A 23071-nucleotide genomic window follows, 5' to 3' on the forward strand; every position below is an offset into this window, starting at 1 on the left:
CCAGTTCCTGCTCATCCTCCCCAGACTGGTCCGGTTTCCCCCTAGATCCCCTGAACTGGTCCAGTTCTTCTCCAGATCCCCCCAAACTGATCTAGTGCCCTCTCACACTCTCCCTGAACTGGCCCAGTTCCCCCTCATCCCACCCAAAATGGTCCAGTTCCCTCTCACACCGCCCCCCAAACTGGCCCAGTTCACCCCCAAACCAGCCCAGTTCCCTCTAATCCCCCCTGAGCTGGTCCAGCTCCATCTCACAGCCCCCCAAACTGGCCCAGTTCCTCCTCACCCCGCAACCAGCCCAGACCCACCTTCCTGCCTGCACGCCCCCCACTTACCTCCCCATCACTGCTCCCCAGTCCACCCCCATCCCTGCCCCCCAGGGACTGGACTCATGCTCAGCAAAGGCACCATCACTTTATTCCCCCACTGCCCGCTGCAGCCCCTCGGCCACCGCCACCACGTATGGCTCTGGCCACCAGCCCCGCCGTTGCCGTGGTCCCGCCAGCGCCCGCAGGAAAGCCCCCGTCTCGCTGGGCAGCGCAAAGGCAGGGGCTGTCTGCAGCGCTGGCGGCACCACCGGCACCGAGGCCTCCAGCCGGGCCACCACATAGTGCCCACTGCCCACCACCAGTGCTGGCATGGCGCAGGACAGAGCTGCCGCGAACACCTCGCAGGGCGCGACAGTGGGGGCTTCATCGGGGCCGGCACCATGGCTGGGACCGGGGCCGGGGCCACTGGTCCTGGCCCTGGCATCCCACTCGTGTGTGGCAGCCACAGCCGCCGGGGTGAGGAGGAGGATGATGGTGTCACCGTCACACAGGGCCCGGTGGTGCTGGGCATGCAACCAGGGCAGTGGCCCCCAGGTCGCTACCCCGCTGCCACCTCCCGGTGCTGCCACCACTGCCAGCCCCAGTGGGCGCAGGGCCGCCATCAAAGCACACGCTGCCCGCTCTGCTGCCGGCTCCACCGCGTGCACCAGCAGCGCCCGCCGGCCTTGCAGCGGGCCTGGGGGGCATTGTCAGTGCCCAAACGCCCCTGAGCACCCTGTACCCACCCTATGGAGCAGCCACGGTGGGAGGCAGGCTGGGGCGGCCACCCACGAAGGGGGGGCCACCCACTGGCTCTGTCTCCCAACCACTGCAGCACCCCTTGTGCCCCAGCTAAGGAACAGCCACGGTGGGACGCAGGCCCGGACAAGCACTGATGCCGGACTCACCCCCTGCTCGCCCCTCCACCCCCTTACCCACCCGAAGGGACAGCCAGGGGTGAGGTGGGTTGGGATCCTCCCCAGTAAGATTCCCACCCTCTGCTCTGTCCCCCTACATCCCTACCCACCCTGTGGGGCAGCCACCATGGTAGGAAGCAAGCAGGGACCAGCCCTGATGGGGGAAAGGCATGGACATCCCTGCGCCCCCAGACCCCAGGCTTGCCTCACACTCACCCTCAGAGCCGTAGCCAGCCCTCAGGGACTTCAGCCAGCCTGCAGGGAGGAGAGGCAGTGGTGAGGTGGGCTCCTGGGGGGGTGTCCCACTGGGCACAGCCCCCAGGTGGGGTCTGCTCACCTTTCACATCCTCTTTCTTCAGCAGGAGCAGGAGCAGGAGGCAGGCGGCTCCCAGCAGCACCCCCATCCACGCCAGGGCCCAGCGGGCACGCAGGTCTGCCAGGTTGGGGTCAGTGTCCACCAAGCCCCCCCCCCCCGGCGCCTGCCCAGTGGCTCCGGGGGGTGGGTGCTCTCCCTCAGCCCCACACCAGCCCCTCTCTCTCCAGGCACAGCTGGGGACACTCACACTTGTGCAGGGGACAGGCCCAGAGCACGACCCCGGTGCTGTTCTCGGTGTGCCAGATCTGTGGGCATGGGGACATGTCACACACTGCCTGGTCCTTGCCCGCTGCCCGCTGGCTGCCCACACTGACCTGCCTGCACTGCCCAGCCTCCACATCCCGCCGCAGCTCCCGCTCCAGCAGACCAGGGTGTCCCGCTCCCTGCAACATCGGCAGGGGGTGAGCCAGCTGTGCCGCCAGCGCTGCTGCCCCCAGGACACGAGGCTCCCTGTTCCTTACCCCAGGACACGAGGCTCCCTGTTCCTTACCGTGCTGGTGAAGCTGGCGAGGGGCGTGCAGGCGCCCTGCTCCAGGACACACAGCGAGGTGTTCCCACCAGGCTCCAGCAGCAGGAGGTCATCAGGGCGGCCAGGCAGCGCTCCTACGGATGTATCAGGGGGCTGCAGGGTGGCAAGGGGAGGCCAGGGAGGGCTCACCCCCCCCCAGCCAGACCCTCAGGCTACCCCTGCCCTCCCACCCCAGCAGTACTCACGGTCCCGCAGGCACTGGATCAGCTGGACCCGTCCACTGCTCCACACCTGCCCCAAAGAGTGGATTAACAGTGCCTGGGTCTGCCCATGGGGCAGCCACGGGGCAGAGGGGTGTCCTACCTGCACACAGAGGTTGGGGTGCGGCCGCAGCCCTCCAAAGTCCTGGGGTCCCTGTGGGCAGAAGTGATGCTCCATCAGTGCCACTCACATCCCCCCTATGCTTCTGGCACCCCACGGAGCCCCCACTCACCTGCCCCACGTTGGGCTGCTGCAAGCCAGGCAAGGCTTGGCAGGGCCCGGCGGGCACCGGTTGCCAACAGGGCACCAGCTCGGCCGGGAGGTCGCAGGGCGCCGAGAGGGAGCAGGTCAGCACCTGCCCCACAGCATGCAGGACCAGCTGGCTGCGTGCCCACAGCCGCTCCCAGGCCTCAGTGTCTGCAGTGGCACCAGGAGAGGGGGTGTCACCCTATGTGGTGTCCCCTTGGGTCCCAGCGACCCCATGCCCCAGCCCACCCCAGCCCCACAGCATGGGTACCGTGGGAGAAGGGGCACAGGGTGGCCCGCAGTGAGTCGTGGGTCTCTGGCCAGACCTGGTGGGGAGGAAGAGAAAGAAGAAGAAGGATTTGGGGTGTCCATGCTGTGACCGTGACCCAGCTAGCCCCTTGGCAATGTCAGAGGGGGACACACAGAGCCCAGAGCCTCTCTGCTTTGGCAGCAGTCCTGCCACCCCCATGGTGTCTGGCTGGGCACCCACCTGCAGGCAGAGGCAGGGCAGCACCTCGTCGGCTGGCAGGCTGTAGTTCATGGGGCTGCTCTGTCACCGGCAACCAGATGTGGGTCACCCCGTGGCAAATTGCCCCTTGGCAGGGTCACCCAGCTCAGAGGCACCCGCTCCCAGGGGACCCTCTCCCAGCCCCCTGCCTGTAACACAGACATGGCTTCTCGGGGAGGGGGGCGGGTGGGGGGGGTGGGGTGGGCAGTGGCCAGAGCCTGGCCAGGGTGGGAGGTCGGGAAAGTGGTTCATACTCACTGCGGTCACTGCACGCCCTGGCCCACTGGTGCTGTGGCTCTGGTTGTGGTAGAGCCGGAGGGTGTAGCTGTGCCCCACAGCGGCCCCCTGCACCTCCACGACCACTTCCTTCGGCCCCGGGGAGATGTGCAGCCTAGGCACTGCGCCGGAGGTGGCTCAGGGTACCCAGCGTGGCAGCACAGGCCACGGCCCCTGGGAGTCACCCTCTCCCCTGGCATCCACTGCCCAGCTCTGCCCCGCGGACATGCGCCAAGGTGGGGGGAGCCTGGCACGGCCACAGCTGGGGAACACCAGCACCTACCTTGGCACTGGGGGACGGCAGCCTGTGCCTCAGGCCACGAGCAGTCTGTGGGGACAGGGGGTCAGTGAACGCAGGGGGATGTGGCTGCTGCGGCGCTGCATGCCGGGGGCTCACCTGGTACCCGCTGCCACTGGCTCAGCCTCTGGTGGCCGTGCGAATTGGTGTACGCTGTGACGTGGAGCTCGGAGCCCAGCGGCGCCTCGAAGCACCGGAAGGTCACCCAGCCCTGGGCAGGAAAACCACCACTGCGCTGTGGCAAGGCACCAGCACTGCCAGCACCCATCTCCCTGGGGCACGGGGAACAGGACCACCGTGCCATGGAGGTGTGCTGGTGCCAGCACCCACATCCCCAAGTACCGCAGTCCATGGGGACTGCTGGTGCCAGGGACACCCTTCCCCGACACCCCACATCTATGTACCAGGGGTCGGCCAGGCAGTGAGGGTGTCAGGGGTGCCTGGACCTCCACGGCCACACAGCGGGAGGAAGTGTACGTGTGTCCAGAGAGCAGCAGCAGCGTGGTGATGTTGGGCTGGGATGAGGCGGCCCCATCCACCGGTGACCACTGTCCCCCCTCGCCACCATCCTGTGCCCGGGGGATGCCAGACGGCGAGGGGCGGCGGGGCTGGCCGCTGGAGCCAGGTGGCAGGGCCAGGCGCAGGCGTGCCTCCAGGCAGGGTGAGCAGGCCGTGGGCCCGGCACAGCGCAGCGCTGGCTCCAGCCGCAGCCCAGACAGGGACAGCCCATGCCCGGGCCCTGGTGGCTCCGTCCCGCACAGCACGTCGGTGTCTGGGGGGGGGGGGGGGGGGAGATGGATGGTGGATGGGGGCCCCATGCCCCGGGCGGGCCGGGGTCCGTGGCAGTGGCGGGGGCACTTACCCAGAAGGCGGCAGGCGAGGCCCTGGGACGAGGCAGGGGTGAGGCCGGTGGCGGTGTCGGGGGACCCGGTGGCCCACGTGCCAGCGACACCGAACCCACCTGGGAGCAAGCCAGGGCGTCGTGGGGGGCCCCGCGCTCACCCGCCACCCCGGCCACCAGCAGCAGCAGCAGCAGCCGCCCTAGGGCACGCATGGCGGGGCCGGGGCCGTGGGGTGCCCCGGCCCCACGCCGGCCACTCCCGACGCTCCCGCTCCCGGCTCCGCGGGCCCCGCCGCCGCCGCCAGCTCCCGCTTCCTGCTCCGATCCCGGACACCCGGGTCCTAGCGCGGCACCGACCGCCCCGGGGTGGGGCCTCCCCGCTCCCGCACCGGCCCGCGGGCGGCCCCTGCCTCGGCGCTGCCGAGAGGGCTCGGGGCTGCCCCGCGGTGCGGACACGGTGACCGGCCCGGCCCGGCCGCGGGGAGCCGGGGGTGGGGCTCGATGCCGGGACAAGGGTGAGCCCTGCCCGCCCCGTCCTCGGACCCGCCGTCCCGCACGGGGCCGCCGGGCGGCCGCCACCCGCAGCAGGGCACCAGCCGAGCCCCGCGCAGCACACAGACGGCGGGGCAGGGTGAAACGGAACCTTTATTGCTCCCAGCCCGGCCCGGGTCCTGCGGCCAGAGGCAGCAAGGGACAGGGCCATGCTGTGCCCGGCCGCCCCAGCCCCCCTCGCTCCGGGCAGGGCAGGGACCTCCCCTCCACCACCGCTCAGCTCCTTCCAGCCGGCCCCTCGCCCGGCTGCGGCATCCCAAGGGGCTTCCCAGGGTCCCGGCTCTCCACTGGAAGAGGTTCCTGTGTGGAAATAAAGCTGCCCCCGACCCGGGGACAGCACGTCCGCTCCCGGCCCCGGCAGCACATCCCACGGCTGGGGCCAGCCCCGCTGGGGCCCCACCGTGCGGCACCCCCGGGCACCCCTCCTGCCACCGCGGCTGGCACCTGGCCAAGCCCTACACCTCCGCTACAGGACCCCCGCCCTCACCGGGGGGCCATGCCCAGCCCCACTGGCCCCGCAGCAACACCCAGCTCAGCCCCAGCATGGGCACTCAGGTGCCAGCTGCCACCCCGGGGGGTCGAGCTGGGGGGGTGCCCTCCCCATCCCCCTCCTCCAGCAGCCGGTGCAGGAGCCCCCCTGCTCTGCCCCAGCGGCGGGGAACCGGGGGGCTGCCCCGCAGGGCACCCAGCAGCCCAGGCAGCTGCCGGGGCAGGCGGTAGGTGGGTAGGGGTCGGAGTGGCCTGGGGACATCGCGGGGGCTGCACAGATGGCTGAAGTAGGCCAGCACCCACCCGCCACCATGTCCCGCCACCCCCAGCTCCCCGTGCAGACAGGCCATGGCCGCCCCGAAGATGTCGTGGGCATCGCCAGCGGTCCCACCGGCTGCCCCGACCCGCCACCGGCGGAAAAGCCGGGCACTGCCCCGGCTCCAGAGGAGGAGGACAGTGCCGTGCTGGCGGCCCACGCGGCCCCGCTGGGCGTAGAGCCATGGCAGGGTGCCTGCCTGCCCCAAGCCACCTGCTTCCCACAGGTCCAGGTGCACGTCGCAGCCCAGCCCCGCACGCAGCCGCTCGGCCAGTGCGCACACCAGGCCCAGGTGCTCCTCCGAGTCCGGGGAGTACAGCAGCAGCACGGGGCGCCCACCCAGGCCACCTGCGGGATGGAGGGGACAGCAGTGACAGCCCTGCCCCAAGCCCCCCTGGCACTCCCTAGGGACATCCTGGCATCCCCCAAGGGCATCCAAGCATCCGCTGCACGAGCCAGGGAGCTGGCACCCCAGCCCCGAGGCCACCATGCCCACTTCCCACTGGTCCCACAGCCCCCTGGGGTGCCCCTCACCATCAGCCGGCCTCCAGGTGCCGCGGCAGTTGAGAAGCAGCACAGTCACCACCAGCCCCAGCACCAGTGCCAGGCCCAGCAGCCCAAAGTGCCTGCGGGAGACTGGGAGAGGGGCAGTGAGGGGTGGGTCTCTGTCCGCCACCTCCACCCGCCATGCCCCCCGCAGACCTCCACTCACCATCAGGACAGAGCAGCTGCTTCCGAGCAAAGCGCACATCTGAGCGCCACACCTGGGGAAGGGGTTAAGTGAGGGGGGGCCATGTTGGGGTGTCCCCCCCTAGCCGTGCAAGTGCTGGTGCCAGCACAGAGGTCACCTTACCAGCACGCAGCTGCCCAGGACCTGCACTGGCAGCAGCAGTGCCAGCTCCCCCGGGGCAGAGCCCTCCGGCTGCAAAGCACAAGGACAGAGTCACCACACGTGGGTGCCCCCCATGTTGCCCCCAGCCCTGTGCTGCTCACCTGCGTGACGGTGTAGAGTGGGGCCTCAGCCTCACACTGCCCACTCCGGCGCTGGCAGAGGGCTGCGCTGAAGGCTGTGGGGATGCTGGAGGTGAGGTGCAGGCGCAACTGCAGCCCCCAAATGCTCACTGAAACGTTCCAGGCAGTCTCTGCAGTCACCAGAGAGGGGGAGGGGCAGGTTTGAAGGATGCCCAAGGGGACAAGGGGTGCAAGGATCCTCAGGGCAGAGCTGTGGTCAGCCCAGGGGTGCCCCAGCTCGCAGGGCTCACCTGGCTGGTGGGGACACTCCACATGGCTGCTGTTCCTGTAGGAGAACTGGGGGGAGCGGGGATCAGCAGAGGGGGTGGGTGAGCCACCATCGCCCATAGCTGCCCCCCATCCCCTTCCCAGACAGTGCCCACCCACCCCTGGAGGCTTACCCGGAAGCAGAGCTGGGGGTGTACATCCACCTTGTCCAGTGTATATGCCTGGAATGAGCAGAGAGCATGTCACTGTCCCTGACCCACACAGCCCACGGGCACCCCAGCACCCACCCGCCACCCTTGGGGGACATGGGGTCCAGCAGATGTCACAGGCAGGGACACGGCCCTGCACCCAGTGGCACCTCAGGACTGGGACCCTTCACCTGCTCCTCCTCACTGGCTGTGGAGTTGGGGATGTCATGGCAGGGCGCAGTCTCAGCTGCCACATCTCTCCAGCACAGGGTGGCCCGCGGGTGTAGGGGGCAGCTGGTGCTCAGCACCATCGCCATCTGGTCCTTGCTGCTGGCACTGTAGTCGTGGAAGCGCACTGAGGACCACAGCTCGGGGCCATCTGCAGGACACCAGTCAGCAGGGCTGGGGGCCCAGCTGGGGGACCCCTGGGACCTGGCTCCCTTGCCCGCGGGCACTCACAGGCGGCTGGCTGGTCACGGAAGGGGCAGCGCTTGCTGCGTGGGCTGTCGTGGTGTGGGTAAGAGGCCTAGGGGAGCAGAGCGGGGCAGTCACGGTGGGGTGTGCGCCCACCCATCCTGCCTGCCCTCACTGCAGGGGAAAAGACAGGGGCCCAGCAGTCACAGGGGAGGACGACGCACCTCGATACACAGGCAGGGCACCAGGAACTCATACGGCAGTGAGACGCGGCTGCCCCCCAGCACCAGCACCTGCAGGCACAGAGGCAGCATCAGCTGGCAGGGAGCATGGCCCCCAGCCCGGGATGGGAGTTGGGGGGAAACCGGAGCCGTTACCTGCTGGTGGAAGGGCCGGGGCAGCTCCTCGCACTCCAGGGCCAGCTGGTGGCACAGCCGCACCATCAGGGCAGGGCCTTCGGGCACCCACACCTCGATGGCCCGTGCCTCGGGGACCCAGGCATGGTTGAAGACAGGCCCTGCAGAGCAGGCAGGGGTCAGCCAGCGCCGGTGTCCCCCCCTGGACATCCCCGGGGTCCCTCCCAGCCTCACCGGGCAGCTCAGCAGTGACCAGACAGCGACGGCTGAGGGCCAAACCTCGGTCAGGGATGGTGCGCAGGGACACCAGGACCTGCTGCCCACTCTCCGCCGGGAAGCAGTCGAACTGCACCTGCCACTGTGGGGAGCAGGGGGTCAGTGGGACACCCACAACCCCGGTGCCCAGCCCGCGGTCCACCCCAGACTCACCGGTGAGCTGCGCGGTGCCCGGTGCCGCCGCCACACCTGCAGCCAGCCCGCCCGGTTGGAGCCCAGCTCCAGGAAGTTGAGCTGCAGCCCACGGACACCGCTGAGCTCTGCGAGAAACCAGCGTGGGATGCTGACACGGGTGGGAGGGCGAGGCGTCCCCCCACACCCAGGGGTGCCCGGTCCCCCCGCCCCGGCCCGTACCTGCGGCGGGGAGTGCCAGGCGCACCCGCAGGCAGGGCCGGCACGGCTGCGCGGGCAGGCACAGGCGGGCCCCGCTCAGCGCCAGGGCGGGTGGCTCCAGCGGGGGCCCGGGCCGGGCCGGGCGGCGGCAGCGGGGGCGGCTCAGCGTGCTGTCGGCTGCCGGGGGAGAGCAGAGGGGCGGCCGTGCGCCTGGGGTCCCGCCTGCCGGAGCTCCGGCGGACATCGGAAGGGGGGGAAACCCGCGGACCGGCAGCCCTCGGGAAGGGGGGAACCCCGGGGACCGGCAGCCCTCGGGAAGGGGGGAGAGCCCCGCGGACCGGGAGCCCTCGGGAAGGGGGGAAGAGCCCCGCGGACCGGGAGCCCTCGGGAAGGGGGGAAGAGCCCCGCGGACCGGGAGCCCTCGGAAGGGAGAAGAGCCCCGGTGACCGGGTGACCCCTCCCGCCCTCCAGGACCCAGCAGCGGCGAGAGCCCTGCCATCCCGCCGTACCCTGCAGAGCCCGGGAGCCCCGCGCTCGCCGCCCGGCCCCGCCGCTACTCACCGGTAGCCCGGCACTCCTGCAAGCAAAGAGACGGGGGTGAGCCTGGCGCCGACCGCCCCCCGCCCGGCCCCCCCCCACCGCCCCGGCGCTCACGAAGTTGGCGGAGACCCGGAAGCGGGTGACGGCGGCCCCGACCCACGGCAGCAGCAGCGCGGCGGCGGCGAGCAGCACCGGGCGCCCCATGGCCGAGCCGCCGCCGCTCCCCGCCCCGCCCCGGGCCGGCCCCGCCGCATTCCTCCGCCGGCACGTGCGGCCCCGCCGCGCCACCCCCCCCGCTCCCCCGCCCCGCTGCCGGGCGGCGCTTCCTGCGGCGCGGACACGCGTGGGAGCGCGGGGCATGCTTTATTTACACAGAGCAAGACACGGAGGAAGGGGCACCGCACCCCAGGGACCTTCCACGGCCCGGGAGCCACCTCAGCCCCGGGGTCTCCCCCCCCGCCCCGGCATGCGAGCCCGGTGCCATGGCGTGGCTCAGACACACACGTTGGTCCCCGGAGACCCTCACCAGAGCTGCGCCAGCGCTGCCCCACAGGGCCCGGCTGCAGAGCTCCAGCCCTCATGGAGCCCACCCATCCCCGCTCATTTCTTCTTCTTCTCCTGCGTGCTGGTAAACCAGGAGTCCAGCAGCTTCTTGCTGTAGTAGAGCTGCCAGCCATGCACCTGGGCGGCCACCACCACCACCAGGTACATGACAGAGACGGCTGAGAAGCCGAAGATGAAGCGGTAAGCTTTGCCATGGCGGTAGAGCTGCTGCGCCATGGGGAACATCTCCATGGCCCCGTAGATGAGAGGTGCCACAGAGAAGAGGCCGGTGCTGATCATGGAGAGTACCAGGTAGCTGATGTTGTTTCGGGGGAAGGACAGGAGGCCCAGGAGGGAGGGCAGGATGCTGAGCAGGTAGGGGTACTCCCACTGGTAGGGCATGGCCACCTGGTCGTGGGGCAGCAGCTTGAGGTGCCCTACACACATCTGGGCCAGCAGCAGCAGCCAGATGCCCACATGCGTGTAGATCAGTTTCTTGATCTCTGTCTTGAGGGCCACGCTGCGGAGAGAGCACAGGGCTGTCAGGGCCTGTTGTGGGGGAACGCGGGCCATCCTTGGAGCCCTGGGGGAGGCCGCGGGGGCCCCGCAGTGGCGGGACACCTACCTCATCTGGTAGTGAGAGGCCACGCGCTCACGGTGCTGGAAGTCGCTGCCATCGGTGCCGGCAGCGCGGGGACCCCCGCGGGAGGCCATGGCACTATCCTGGGGAGGCACAACGTGAGGCGAGAGCAGGCCTCCCCCGACGTTCCCTGCGGGAGACCCGCCTGCAGCCGCAGGCTGAAGCCCCCCGGGGAGCCTCCCTGGGCCTCCCCTCCCGCAGTGACAGACCACCGTGACAGCCGCGGAACTCCCTTCCCGTGACTGCCCTGCGCCCGCCCGACCCCCCGGGGCAGCCTCCCGGGCACCCACGCAGGTGACACCCCCGGGGCCCCCTCCCAGCCAGCCCGGCCCGCCGCGGGCGCCGCACCCCACCTGCTAGCGGGACGCTCTGCCTACACTTCCGCCTATCTATGGTCGCGACCGCCGGCTCTGAAAGCCTGGGTGGCCGCTCTGCGCTCCCGGAGGCCCGGCTCTATGGCCGCGGCGGCCGGCTCCCCCCTTGGCCCCGCCTGCGCGCAGGCGCAGCGCCGCCATGGCGGGCGGGGGCACGGCTGGGCGCGTGCTGGCGCGCGCGGGACAGGGGGCGCGCGCCGCGGGGTCAGCGGGGCGTGGGAGCGCGCGCGTGGGGCGCGAGGAGGCGGGGGGGGGTGGGGTGGCGGCACGCGGGGGGCGCGCGTTCGTGGGGCCGCGGGGGCGCGCACGCGTGTGCATACGGGGCGCGCGTCCCGGGGGGCGCGTGGGCACGCACACGCGTGGGTGCGGGCGGCTTGCGGGGTTGTGCACGTGTGGGGCCAGGGAGGTTATGGGATGCGTGGGGGAGGGGAACACGCGTGGGGCGCTCGTGCGTGAGCTGGGGGGTCTGGGGGAGCATGAGGGTGCGGTGACAGCTGCAGGGGTGCACGGGGGGGGGCAGGGTGGTGGGGTGGGGGCCAGATCTGGGGACACGTGTAGGGCAGTGGGGACGCACAGGGTGGGGAACAGGGTAGGTAGCCTTGGGGGAGGGGGGATGTCCCACGCGGGTAGGTGGCTGGGGGAGGGTCCCACGCCGGTAGGTGGCTGGGGGAGGGTCCCACGCCACCCGTGCCCCCACAGCCCACTGCACTTGCCGCAGGTGGGGGCGGCCGCTGGGTGCCGAGGGGACGCTGGGGCTGCTGGAGGACGCCGTGGTGCACCGGGAAGGTACCGGGGGTGTGTGGGGGGACAGGACACGCCGGAGGGGGGCAGCAGCGGGGGCTGCATCCTGACCAGATGTCCCCTCAGCAGGAGCCCTGCTGGCGCTGAGCAAGCCCCCTGGCCTGCCCGTCCTGGGTGAGTGTGGGATACGAGGGGCCAGGCTGGGGGGGCCCAGCAGGCACTGACCCCCCTCTGCAGGGTGCCCTGGGGAGCTGAGCCTGGCGGCACTGCTGCCGGCGCTGCGACGGCGCCTGGGCCTCCACGCTGAGCTGCACGTGGTGAAGGCTCCCGCCAGGTAGGGCTGAGGGGTGCTGCGGGGGTCAGGGGGTGCCTGCCCCTCCCCCAGGGCTCAAAGCTCCCATATCCTGCAGGGAGTGTTCTGGCCTTGTCCTCCTGTCCAGCTGCCACCGCACCACTGAGAAGCTCCAGCAGTTCTTTACTGACGCCCGCCGGAGGGGCCAGTTCCCTGCCACGTACCGGTGAGTCCCCGGGACCCCGCCGTGCCAGGGCAGTGGGACCCATCCCCTCCTCACCCCCCCTCCCCTCCTGCCCGCAGTGCTGTCACCGTGGGAGTCCCAACAGAGGCGGAGGGCGAGATCCGCACCGGGCTGTGCTGGCAGCAGCAGGGTGACACCACCGTGGTAAGGGGGTGCTGGGGGGTAGCCTGGGGGGCTGCCCCGCGGGGTGCTGAGGCCTGTGCTGCCGCAGGTGGTGCCAGTGCCGGCCCCAGGGCGCCGCAGCCTGGCCAGGAAGGAGGTGAAGAGCACCCTGACCCGCTACCGGGTGCTGGGCACCGCGGGGGGCTGTGCCCTCCTCCAGCTCCAGCCCAAGACAGGTGAGTGACCACCCAACACCCACCACCTGCAACCCCCCCACCGGCATGATCCCACCGCACTGCCCCCTCCATGCCTCCCCAGCCTTCCCGGAGCAGCTCCAGGTGCACCTGACGCTGCTGCTGTGTCCAGCGCTGGGCGACCATGAGCACTCGTCCCGTGTGGGCAGGGTGCTGGGGGTGCCCTTCCTCCTGCCCCCCACAGCCGCCCCGACCCGCACACAGGTACGTGGCCAGGGTGGGTGCTGGGGGGGCTCAGCACGACCCCCGGGGACCCCGCTGAGCTGCCTCCTGCCCTGCTGCAGGTGCTGGACGAGGAGCTGCTGCACCGGCTGGGGCTGTCCCTGCAGCAGCTCCGCCGCCTTCCGCTCCACCTGCACCTGCAGCAGCTGGCACTGCCCCAGGGCCTGCTCTGTGCCCCTCCGCCACCCCCATTCCTGCGCACCCTGCGCTGCCTGGGGCTGCCTGGGCATCAGGAGCTCTAGCACCTGCAGGGGACCCCCATCCCCACCCTGCTTCTCTGTGCTACCCCATTAAATCCCCACCTGCCACCACTGTGGCTCAGCGCCCGTTTCTTTCCTTGGCACACACAGGACACATTGCCCCTGTCCCCACGGCATCGCTGGGGGCACCAGCCCCTCCAAGCAGAGCCAGCGACAGCAGTGCTGCCACCACCCCCTGTGCCTGACCTGGTTCCCAGCACTGGGGCACAGCCGTATCACCACTGCTGGGGCTTGGCTCTGTCTGGCAGGCACAACCGCAGGCAGGCGGGAGCGGAGGCACCGGTTCCTGCCTGCTCTGTGCCACCAGCAGCCCCGGTTCCTGCCCACAGCCCTGGCGTGGTGCAGCCCCAGCTGTGCCCTGCCACGCAAGGAGGGGCAGACCCAGATTCAATGTCACAGACGTTTATTGCAGCCCCCACGGAGGGTGGGCTGTGTGCCCCGACCCAGCGATGGGGTCTGGCTGAGGTGGGGGCGAGCTGGTGCTGCTGCAGTGCTCCAGCTGTGAGGCACAGGGTGCTGTGTGGTGCGCTCCTGGATGGCCTTCAGTGTCACAGCTCTTCTGTGTGCCCCCTGGGAGCTGCTGCACGCCCCCTCCCTGCAGCAGGGCTTGGGTGGCACGGGGTCCAGATGCCAGGTGCCAGCTTGGGTGGGTGTCATACCCCGGCGGGAGGGGAGGAGGGGAGCTGGCCTGTGGGTCCCCAGGAGCTGGCTGGGGGCTCCCCGGGGTGGTGGGATGGGGACCCTGGCCAGGGGATGGACACTTGAGCTGCAGCAGAGCTGCCTGGGGTGGCCCGAGCAGGCAGCTGAGCTGCAGCTGCTCCCGGCGCAGCAGCGTGGGGACTGCAGGGGTGCTGGGCGGGCAGAGCCAGTGGGGCGGCGGCGGTTCCATCGCCCCAGGGGAACCAGCTTCTCCCACGCTGCTGCTGCTGGGTGGGGAACGTGGCTGGCTCTGCCCCAGGGGATGGGGGGGCACGATGGGCTGGCGGGCACCAGGTGCAGCAGTGGGGGGCTTGCCTTGGGATTGCGGCTTCCTCAGAGAGTGACCTTCCACCGTCAGCTTCAGCCCCACGGCCAGAGGCCTGGGCATGACTGCCTGTGGGGGGACACGGGTGGGAGTGGGGGCTCTGTGCCTGCAAGGTGCCTGCCCCCCAGCCCTCCCCAGCCTACCTCCTTGTAGATGAGCTCAAAGGCCCCAGTGGAGCAGGTGGGGTTGTCCTTGTGGTCAAGCACCACGCGCAGCGTGTCCCGCTGGACATTGGCGCAGAGTCGGCTGGTCACGACCGAGGAGGGGGCCATGGTGGGGCTGACGTTGATCTCCAGCAGCCAAGGCTGGTAATCTTCCCCAAAGGCAAAGTCAGCCCCATAGAGCTCGAAGCTGCCCTTGCGGGACCGTACCAGGTCTCGGGTGCTGCGCAGGGTGCCCACCACTGCCGCCTTCATGCCGGGCACCATCACCTGGTGCCAGACATCTGCCTGCCCAACCTGTGCCAAGTATGCCTGGAACTGCCGGCTGGACCAGATCCGGTCAGGGGGCAGCAGGGGGTGCTGGCTCCGCACTGACTTGAACTGCTTCTGGATGGAGACATTGCAGAGGTGCCGGGCGCTGGGGTGGGGAGAGCGGGGCTGTGTCAGTGGGGTACCAGGGCACTGGGGTGTGGGTGCCAGGGCAGGGGGAACTCACGGGTCCAGGCGGCGCAGGGAGAAGGGCTGGGAACAGAAGCGCAGGTAGCTCTCTCGGTAGAACCAGACAGTCAGTGGGTTCCAGTTGGTCACCAGGAACCATTGCCGGATGTCGAATTTGGTGCCGAAGATGAGCAGCAGCCGCTCCACGTACTTCTGCACCACCCAGCTACCCACCCGTGCTGAGGGTGCTCTGCAGCCCCCCGCCAGCTCCAGCACCTCCTCCAGCCGTGCTGTGCAGACGATGCCTGGGGACATGGTGACGGTGGGGGCCCTGCACTTAGCAGGGAGCCTGTGCCCCACCCCCAGCTCCTCCTGGCCTTACCTCTGCCGCAGGATTTGGCACCAGGCTTGAGGATCCAGACGTTGCGGTCACCCTCCATGCCAAACTGGGGCAGCTGCTCTGCCAGGCAGCACAGCAGGGCCCGGCACTGCTCCCGCTGCGCCTCACTCAGCACCAGCCTGGCCCCCAAGCTGCGGGGGGGCATGGGGGGCTCAGCGCTGGTGCCACCACACTGTCCCCCCCATCCTGCTCAGCACTCACTGCACCACGTGGTAGTAGTCCTGCAGGAAGCGGTCCCAGTCGGCGTCCGTCATGCGGGGAGCCGAGGGGTCCCAGTCGATGTCCTGGTGCCCCAGGCTGGCCAGGTGCTGCCTGCAGACCTGCAGGGCCTCCTCCACCAGCTGGGGGGGCAGGAGGGACCCCGACCCTGCTGTGGATGGTACGGGGTGAGGGACATGGCTCCTGGCGACCTGCTGTACCACCCTCAGGGCCAAAGCACAGAGCCTTACCATGGAGGTGGGTGGTTGTGGGTGCATGGGGATGGGTGGGGGGTGAGGCAGAGCACCAGTAAGGTTGGCTGGCCTCAGGGTGCAGGGGGAGTCCCAAGCCACAGCCCCAAGCAGAAGCTCAGCCCCCAGACATGTCCTTGACCCTTTGTTCCTCCCCATTGTTCCCCTCAGGTGCAGCTCCACACACTCACCTGGCCCCTCGCCAGCTTTCAGGGGCTGCTCTGTCCCCTCCGGCACATCCCCAGCCCTCTCCAGGGCCACTCTGAGCAGGCTGCGAGCTGCCGTCAAGCGGAAATCCTCTGCAAGGTAGGGGGGCATCATCCCACCCCAGTCCTGCACAGGACACAGGGGGACCAGGAGCACGGGGTGGGGGGGGACGACAGGAGGGCAACAGCCCTGGGGGGCTGTGCCAGCCCCAAGCTCACCGATGAAGGCTTGCCGCTCATCTGCAGCCCCCAGCCGGTAGCACCGGGGGAAGAAGGCGTCAGGGTCAGCTTGGTCGAACCAGGGCAGGTTTCGCAGGTTTTGACACAGCCCCTCCTGTTTGGAGAAAGGTAGCAGCCCCTGCTGGACCCCCCCAGCCCTATTGCATCCCCCTCCCCAGGGGCTCCAGGGTCTCACCTTGGTGGTGAAGGCGCCTACCCCAGCGTAGTGGTTCACCACCTGGTCCTGCCGCAGCAGCCGGCAGTCAGTGCTGCAGCGGCTGGTCCAGATGAAGTTCGGCACCTGGTCCCGCACCAGGCAGGACTGTGGGAGGGAGGGAGCTGGGGTGAGGCACAGAGCCTCCATCCCACCCTCACCCCCTGCGCCAGGGGGTCCCAGAGGAAGGGTGCTGGGGGCTGCAGCAGAGCTCAGCTAACCATGAGGTCATGGATGCCATCAGGGTCCTCATCCCACTGCTCTTCCTCCTCCTCTTCCTCCTCCTCATTGGGTGGCCATGAGAAGCTCAGGGCCTCTGGGGTCCCCAGCAAAGGCTGTGCCTCGTGGCATGGTGACCCCAGCTGCAGGCCCAGCACTGCCTCCCCCTGCTCAGCACCATCACTGCCTTCATCCTCCTCCTGCAGCTGCCTCTCCTGGCTGCCATGCTCCTGCTCTGGGCAGCTGCCCAACCTGCCCGTGCTGGGGAGCTTCCTCTCTACCCAGCCCCGGGCCCGCAGCAGGCTGCGCATGACGGGGTACGGGCCCTGCACTGTGAAGATCTTCTTCTCCTGGGGAGAGACCAGAGAGCTCAGCCTGCCCACCCCTGGTCCCTCCAGCTCAGCTCTTACACCCGAGCCACAAATGCAATAAATGTAAGTGCATGGCATCTTGGGGGGTGTGAAATCAGGCCCCTCACCTTGATGGCCCTCTCCACGTGCAGCCTGGCCCTCTTGAACTGCTCAGGGTTGAGCAAGGGGTGGTGGCAGCTACGGCGGCCAGTGGTGGTGGCTGTTGCCTGCCCTGTAAGGCCAGTCCGTGACGCCAGCCCTGGCTGAGCCCGCTGGCCCCAGGTTCCCAGCCCCACAGGGTGGGCAGGGAGGGGGAGCACGTGCCTACCTGCCTGCCTCTGCCTAACCGAGCTGGTGGTCCCCGACATGGCATTCGCTGGCCTGCCAAGCTTCATGCTGGTGTCCTGGCTGCACTGCACAGGCCCTGGGATGCCCTGCTGTGCCCTTGTCCCCAGCCTGGCAGGCCAGGGGACAGCCGGGATGTCTTCTGCTCCAGCAACAGCCCCCCTAGCTGAGCGCTGACGCCAGCCATGGGCGCGGCGTGCCCGGGGCTGCTCTCTCTGTGGCATGGTCCCACGGCAGCCTGAGGGTGAGGGGGAACCCAGGGTGACTCTGCCTCCCCCGGGCACCAAGTGAGTTCTCTGTTCCTCACCCTGCTGGGGGCTGAGGTGAGGGTCCAGTGCAGAATGCAGCCCCCCCAATACCAGCACTGCTATGGCAACCACTGCACTGGCTCCACTGCTCCGAAAGGGGGAACAAACACCAGACTCCCAGTGCCACGGGTGCAGCCCCGACGTGCCCGCGCCCCACCCCCACCCCAGCTCCCCACTCGAACCCCAGAACCCCCCCGACAAACCCTTTTGTGCCCACACCTGGAGACCCCCCCCAAGCCCCCTTTCAAACCCTTCCGTACCCAGACACCCGTCACGCCCCGCCCCAGCCCTGCCCGCACCGTCGGGGCTGCCCCCCCCACCCGCGCTGTTTGCCGTTGCCATGGCGCCCGGCCCCGCCCCCCTGGTGCCGCGGGTCCCGCCGTAACGGCGGGATGAAGAAGGCGGAGGCGACGGTTACAGCAAACGAGACCGTTTAAAAAACGAGACGAGACAGGGGCAGCGACCGGAGCCGCTCTGCCGCAAGCGGGGGCTGCTCCCAGTTCGGCCGCCCGGCCCGGCGGGGGACAGGCGGGGCCCGGCCCGGCTGTCCTCAGCGGGGGGGAGCGGGAGCAGGCGCAGGCACAGTGCCTGGCGGGCACAAGCGTCGGGGAGCCACGGGGTCCTGCACCACGGCCTAAAACTGAAAGACAAGAGAAGAAGATGCGTGGCCATCAGTCCCTGCCCACGGGCACTTCTTCAGCCCTCACCACCCTCCCTGGTGACAGGGAGAGAGGCCACTGCTCACGGAGAGCCCCACTCAGCTTCTCCTGCTGCCTCGCCTGGGCACTGCACAGCCTGTCGCAGCAGCCACCGAAAGGGCAGTGCTCCCCATGGCTGCTGTCCACCCCCAAGTGCTGTCTGGGGGTCTCAAAAGCTGGCACTTCATGAGCAAAAGGGTATGAGCACCCCTGGGCATCCTCCCCCGCATGCCCAAGAGGTTCCTTGGGCAGAATGTCACCACCATCCCCAAAGATGGGATGGAGAGGGCTCTGGGGACAAGGGCGATGTTGGGTTTGAGCCCCACACCCCAGTCCCAAAATGAGGGACCCGCCTTCTTCTGTTTCAGAGCCTCACATTCTTAAGAAACTCCTCTGCCACGATGCGGGCCCTGGCATTGACAGAGAGCTTCATCTCGCTGATCTCCTTGTCGATCTCCTCCATGAAGTGGATGACAAAGTCCACCAGCTTATGCTTGTACATCTGCTCCGTGTGGAAGTTTGTGATCAAGAAGCTGATGTCGTAGCCCTGGGGAAGAGAGAAGCACCCTGGGGATGAGCACCAAGGCCACTGACCACGCAATCCTACATCCCAGTCCAGCAGTGGAGACCCCCCAACCTTGATGCCAGGAGCAGAGCCAGGATCTGCCCTGCTCCCTCCCTTCCACCTCACCTCCACGGGCTTCCTGCGCAGGATGAAGAAGTTCTCAGCCCTCATCATCATGAAGCGCATGAATTTGTGGCACAAGATCTTCTCGATCTCGTCAGCCTGGGGAGAAGAAAGGGAAGTGAGGCTTCACCTGTGCCAGGCATGAGCTGCCCACCCGCTGCCCGTGCCCCCCACCTCACCTGCTTCACTGCAATGCTGACACGCACAGAGTTAATAGAGCCCTCGATGAGGACCTTCTCTTTCTCATTCCTGCTGATGATCACTGGCTGCAACAGCAACTCTTTGCTGCTCCTGCAAGCAGAGGAAGGGCAGGACTGACTCAGAAGGATTTACTTGTCAGGAACAGGGATGGGGAGCACACAAGTGGGGAGCCGCAGGGATCACAGAGATGCGGAGGTTTTGCTTCATGCTGCTACAACATGCTTTCTGCCTTCTTGAGGCGTCCATCCTTCAAGGCAGATCCCCCCTCCGTCACAAGCTAGATCCGAAATCCCTCGGCTCCCTGCGGGCATTAGCCCCGTGACTAAGGGGCAGCGGCCGGTGGGTGCAGAGGCCTGCCCCGCTGCGTCCGGGCTGCCCAGCGAACGGGCAGGGACCGGCCAACAGCCCCCAGGGTAGGCAGCCCTGCCGGAGCAAGACTCCACCGGCGCCCTGCCTCCCCCCCCCGTACCTGACTTCCACCTCGGGCTTGTTGTGCCGCTCCACCACCTGCGAGGAGAAGTTCTCCAGGCACAGCGCGGCCTGCAGCGTGGCGCGCACCGCGTTCAGGTACGGGCGCAGCGTGGCGGTCTGCGGGGACAGGGCGGCGTCAGCCCGCGGCCCGCCCCCGATCTGCAGTCCCCCGCCATCCCCGGCCCCCTCATCCCTCTCCGCCGCCCCCCGGCCCGGCCCGGCCCCCCCCCGCCCTACCATGGTGGCGGCGGCGGTCCGGTCCCGACAGGCGGAAGTGGCTGGTCACCTGTTCCGGGATGCGCGGGACCTCCCACTGCGGCGGGAGGGGGGCGACGGGAGGCTTCTGCCCCTCGCCGAGAGCCCGGGCGGTGGCGGCGAGGCTTCTCTGCGGCACGGAGCAGGGACGCGACGGCGCTGAAAAGCGGGCGCGGTGGCGGTGGCCGTGGAGGCGGCAGGATCCCGCATGGTTCCCCCCGCGCCCCGCCGTGATTGATACGGTCCTGTCATCGCTTCCATATTAGGGAAGGGAGATGGAGAGCGGGCCGGGCCAATGAACCGCAGGTGCAGGGCGCGGCTGGGCCAATGAGAGAGCGAGGGGCGGGGCTCCCGCCGCCAGTCGGGGCCGGAAGGGGCGCGCGGCCTAGGCCCGGCCTGGCCCCGCGGTGCTGCCCGCCCGCGGCCCACGCTACTCCCGGCGTCCCGCGGCCTCCGCAGCGCTCCGGGGCAGCGCCCTGCGCCTTGTTCCCCTCAGCACCCCATGATCTCCCGTCCGGCTCCCCGTAACACCCCGCTCCGCTCCTTTTCCTCTCAGCTTCCCCCGTAGCCCCCGGTGTCCCGTAGCCCCCCCCCCCCCCCCCCCCCGGTGCCCGGTCCCCGCCGCCATGAGCGAGCTGAAGGACTGCCCGCTGCAGTTCCACGACTTCAAGTCGGTGGACCACGTGAAGGTGTGCCCCCGGTACACGGCGGTGCTGGCCCGCTCGGAGGACGATGGCATCGGCATCGAGGAGCTGGACACGCTGCAGCTGGAGCTGGAGACGCTGCTCTCCTCTGCCAGCCGCCGCCTCCGCGTCCTGGAAGCCGAGACCCAGGTGCCGGGACTGTGGCCGTAGGGTGGCTCCCCATCCTGCTCCTTCCCACCAAGGGGCTGCCTCGAGTCCATCTGCCCAGCGCTGGGTGTGGGACCTGATGGGGCATCACTCTTTTCCAGATCCTGACGGATTGGCAGGATAAGAAGGGTGACCGGCGGTTCCTGAAGCTGAGCAAGGATCATGATGTGGGCACCTCTGTCAAACATGGGAAGCCCAAGAAGCAGAAGCTGGAGGGCAAAGGTGGCCATGGGACTGGGCCTGGCCCTGGCCGGCCCAAGTCCAAGAACCTGCAGCCCAAGATCCAGGAATACGAGTTCCAGGATGATCCCATTGATGTGCCCCGCATTCCCAAAAACGATGCTCCAAACAGGTGTGTGGGGGTTTGGGGGGCGTTGGGATCCTCCATCTCCTTCCTCACAGCACCTAGCTTGAAGACTGCTGCCAGCCCAAGGAAAGAGGTGCCCTGGGGGAAGGGATGTGCGTGTCAGCTCCCATGGGCTCCCTGCAGCTCTCCCTCACAGTTCATGCGTCCTCACAGGTTTTGGGCATCAGTGGAGCCATACTGTGCCGATCTCACCAATGAGGAGGTCAGAGTCCTGGAGGAGCTGCTCAAGCCGCCGGAGGATGAGGCTGAGCATTACAAGGTGAAAAACTCCTGAGGCCATCCCCAACCCTCCCTCCTCGTTTCCTCCCTGCCCTTCCAGCACCTCACAGCGAGTGTTCCCACCTGGGGATGATGCCATAGTGCTGGCAAGGTGGGAGGCGAGGTGGGGAGCTCTGGGAGCTGTGCCGAGCCCTGCTCTTGCAGATCCCACCGCTGGGGAAGCATTACTCCCAGCGCTGGGCCCAGGAGGACCTGCTGGAGGAACAGAAGGATGGGGCTCGGGCGGCAGCTGCTGCTGACAAAAAGAAAGGCGTTCTGGGGCCACTGACCGAGCTGGACACCAAAGGTGCCCTTGATCCCCCACCCACTTTTGCCTGGAGGGGCTGTGAGAACCCATGCCTGGCAGAGCCGAGCCCTGGCCGCTGGCCCCATGCCCTGGGGTAGAGGCTGCCCTGCCCTGCTGCTCATCTCTGTGTGTTTAGGGTTGGTTGTTTTCCCCCCTCCCACTTCCTCCCAGATGTTGATGCCCTCCTGAAGAAGTCGGAGGCCCAGCATGAGCAGCCGGAGGATGGGTGTCCCTTTGGGCCCCTGACGCAACGTCTCCTGCAGGCCCTCGTGGAGGTGAGGAACTTGGTGGAGCTGTGTGGCAGCCTGGCTCCGTGGGGCTGTGCTGTGGTGTGGCCCTGTGGGGCAGCACTGCTGTGGCCTGGCACTGTGACCCTTCCCTCATGCTCTGCTCGCTAGGAGAACATCATCTCCCCTGTTGAGGACTCCCCCATCCCTGAGATTGCCGGCAAGGACTCAGGAGCCGACGGTGCCAGCACATCTCCCCGCAGCCAGAACAAGCCCTTCAGGTGAGCAGCTGAGGTGGGCCCAGGGCTTGGTGCTGCCTGCGGGTACACCAAACGTGCTGGTGCTTTCCCAGCCCTGATGCGTTGTGGGGAGCAAAGGGCATGTGGTGGGCAGCAGCCGCTCTCTGTACTGGCAGTGTTCCCCACACCAAGTCACTGGAGGGGCGGATCAAGGAGGAACTGGTGGCCCAGGGCCTGCTGGAGTCGGAGGACCGGCCGGCCGAGGACTCGGAGGATGAGGTGCTGGCCGAGTTGCGCAAGAGGCAGGCAGAGCTGAAGGCCCTGAGCGCACACAACCGCGCCAAGAAGCATGAGTTGCTGCGGTGAGAGCAGGCAGGGACGGGTGCAGGTGGTGGGCTGCCGTGCAGGGACTTACACTCCCATGTGCCCGCTCCCCAGGTTGGCCAAGGAGGAGCTGCATCGGCAGGAGCTGCGGCAGCGTGTCCGCATGGCCGACAACGAGGTGATGGATGCCTTCCGCAAGATCATGGCTGCCCGGCAGAAGAAGCGCACACCCACCAAGAAGGAGAAGGACCAGGCCTGGAAGACCCTGAAGGAGCGGGAGAGCATCCTCAAGCTGCTGGATGGGTAGTGGGGGCTGAGGACCCCTGTCTGCCATGGACCTCAGCTACGGGGGTGGTGGCCATGGCCCAGTCACCCCCAGAGTGCCGGCATGCCTGCAGCCTCCCAGCATGGGATTGAGGGGGCGCAGCCCCCCCACACCCTGGTCCTGCTCTGTCTGCCCAGCTGAGTGATGCGTCCCGGCTGCTGTCCCCTCCCTGCATGGGACTGTCACTGACACAAGCTGGGGACCCTGTGCAGGTGCGGGGGGTCCCTGCGGGGAATGGCCCCTCCTGGCCCGCAGCTTCTGCTCCCGTGTACCCCCAGCACTCTCCCTGTTCTCCTGGGAGGGTGACATCAGCCAGGCAGGGGGTGGATGTGGTGGCTGCTGTGAGGCGGCTCCCACCGTCCCCTGTCCCTCCCCACGGCCCCTGAGGTGGGGTCCCGGCCCCCACGGCATGGGCTGGGGTGGGTGGGGCGGGGAAGGGGCCAGTGGGGGGGTGGCCGGGCTCTCTGTGTACCAGTGGTTTCCGCTGCCACATGTGTGGGCAATAAAAGCAGCCCGGTGCAGGCGATGGTGTGGTGGCCTCGGGGACCGCGGGGCGCGGGGACAGCTCTGCCGTGGGGCGGGGTGTGTGTGAGCTGGGGGCCTGCTGGGGCGGGGGGGGGGGTGTCTGTCCTGCAGCCCGCGGGGGGCCTGCCCC

General features: G+C 68.9%; 7 protein-coding genes across 10 annotated transcripts; 2 read left to right on the forward strand and 5 right to left on the reverse strand.

The window, feature by feature from the left end:
- Window positions 1–392: 392 nt before the first annotated feature.
- IL17RC (interleukin 17 receptor C) lies at window positions 393–5547 on the reverse strand. Its single transcript, XM_040590495.1, has 18 exons — window positions 5537–5547; window positions 4618–5140; window positions 4519–4540; window positions 4061–4428; window positions 3756–3867; window positions 3642–3686; window positions 3341–3480; window positions 3065–3124; window positions 2846–2900; window positions 2561–2745; window positions 2431–2481; window positions 2313–2358; window positions 2089–2201; window positions 1913–1981; window positions 1786–1843; window positions 1560–1655; window positions 1439–1477; window positions 393–1002 (listed from the first exon to the last, which is right to left on the reverse strand). Exons 1-18 carry the CDS (start codon window positions 5545–5547, stop codon window positions 413–415), a joined length of 2583 nt encoding a protein of 860 aa, XP_040446429.1. The 3' UTR covers window positions 393–412.
- On the reverse strand, window positions 5125–9428 carry IL17RE (interleukin 17 receptor E). 2 transcript variants are annotated; one of them, XM_040592576.1, is made up of 16 exons: window positions 9315–9428; window positions 9222–9237; window positions 8682–8837; window positions 8481–8587; window positions 8286–8409; window positions 8073–8212; window positions 7920–7988; window positions 7741–7807; window positions 7473–7660; window positions 7267–7314; window positions 7117–7162; window positions 6848–6996; window positions 6708–6776; window positions 6567–6618; window positions 6389–6490; window positions 5125–6202 (listed from the first exon to the last, which is right to left on the reverse strand). In XM_040592576.1, the coding sequence occupies exons 1-16, from the start codon at window positions 9402–9404 to the stop codon at window positions 5601–5603; spliced, it is 2025 nt and encodes a 674-aa protein (XP_040448510.1). In that variant the 5' UTR covers window positions 9405–9428; the 3' UTR covers window positions 5125–5600. The 2 variants fall into 2 exon arrangements, with proteins under 2 accessions (XP_040448510.1, XP_040448509.1); XM_040592575.1 differs by having other exon boundaries at window positions 8682–9237; window positions 9315–9363.
- A 118-nt stretch (window positions 9429–9546) lies between these two features.
- Window positions 9547–10866, reverse strand: JAGN1 (jagunal homolog 1). Of its 2 annotated transcripts, none has more exons than XM_040591896.1 (3): window positions 10737–10866; window positions 10369–10466; window positions 9547–10263 (listed from the first exon to the last, which is right to left on the reverse strand). In XM_040591896.1, the coding sequence occupies exons 2-3, from the start codon at window positions 10455–10457 to the stop codon at window positions 9801–9803; spliced, it is 552 nt and encodes a 183-aa protein (XP_040447830.1). In that variant the 5' UTR covers window positions 10458–10466; window positions 10737–10866; the 3' UTR covers window positions 9547–9800. The 2 variants fall into 2 exon arrangements, with proteins under 2 accessions (XP_040447830.1, XP_040447831.1); XM_040591897.1 differs by lacking the exon at window positions 10737–10866 and adding an exon at window positions 10674–10691.
- A 15-nt stretch (window positions 10867–10881) lies between these two features.
- On the forward strand, window positions 10882–12923 carry RPUSD3 (RNA pseudouridine synthase D3). The gene is made up of 9 exons (XM_040591895.1): window positions 10882–10961; window positions 11476–11543; window positions 11628–11672; window positions 11736–11832; window positions 11909–12016; window positions 12094–12178; window positions 12246–12372; window positions 12455–12594; window positions 12675–12923. The coding sequence occupies exons 1-9, from the start codon at window positions 10897–10899 to the stop codon at window positions 12852–12854; spliced, it is 915 nt and encodes a 304-aa protein (XP_040447829.1). The 5' UTR covers window positions 10882–10896; the 3' UTR covers window positions 12855–12923.
- Window positions 12924–13258: 335 nt separating this feature from the next.
- Window positions 13259–17350, reverse strand: LOC121087169 (tubulin monoglycylase TTLL3-like). Of its 2 annotated transcripts, none has more exons than XM_040591893.1 (11): window positions 16881–17350; window positions 16681–16784; window positions 16205–16552; window positions 15966–16091; window positions 15770–15884; window positions 15536–15643; window positions 15097–15262; window positions 14878–15026; window positions 14554–14800; window positions 14040–14475; window positions 13259–13965 (listed from the first exon to the last, which is right to left on the reverse strand). In XM_040591893.1, the coding sequence occupies exons 1-11, from the start codon at window positions 17119–17121 to the stop codon at window positions 13276–13278; spliced, it is 2730 nt and encodes a 909-aa protein (XP_040447827.1). In that variant the 5' UTR covers window positions 17122–17350; the 3' UTR covers window positions 13259–13275. The 2 variants fall into 2 exon arrangements, with proteins under 2 accessions (XP_040447827.1, XP_040447826.1); XM_040591892.1 differs by having other exon boundaries at window positions 15097–15265.
- A 269-nt stretch (window positions 17351–17619) lies between these two features.
- On the reverse strand, window positions 17620–19626 carry ARPC4 (actin related protein 2/3 complex subunit 4). Its single transcript, XM_040591898.1, has 6 exons — window positions 19501–19626; window positions 19262–19380; window positions 18771–18882; window positions 18595–18690; window positions 18280–18450; window positions 17620–17845 (listed from the first exon to the last, which is right to left on the reverse strand). Exons 1-6 carry the CDS (start codon window positions 19501–19503, stop codon window positions 17840–17842), a joined length of 507 nt encoding a protein of 168 aa, XP_040447832.1. The 5' UTR covers window positions 19504–19626; the 3' UTR covers window positions 17620–17839.
- Window positions 19627–19848: 222 nt separating this feature from the next.
- TADA3 (transcriptional adaptor 3) lies at window positions 19849–22937 on the forward strand. Its single transcript, XM_040591894.1, has 8 exons — window positions 19849–20351; window positions 20471–20721; window positions 20890–20995; window positions 21160–21301; window positions 21473–21576; window positions 21700–21809; window positions 21944–22129; window positions 22206–22937. The coding sequence occupies exons 1-8, from the start codon at window positions 20145–20147 to the stop codon at window positions 22396–22398; spliced, it is 1299 nt and encodes a 432-aa protein (XP_040447828.1). The 5' UTR covers window positions 19849–20144; the 3' UTR covers window positions 22399–22937.
- The last annotated feature ends 134 nt before the right edge of the window (window positions 22938–23071 follow it).

This window comes from Falco naumanni, chromosome 4 (genome assembly GCF_017639655.2).
Source record: "Falco naumanni isolate bFalNau1 chromosome 4, bFalNau1.pat, whole genome shotgun sequence".
In the NCBI taxonomy this organism is placed as follows: domain Eukaryota; kingdom Metazoa; phylum Chordata; class Aves; order Falconiformes; family Falconidae; genus Falco; species Falco naumanni.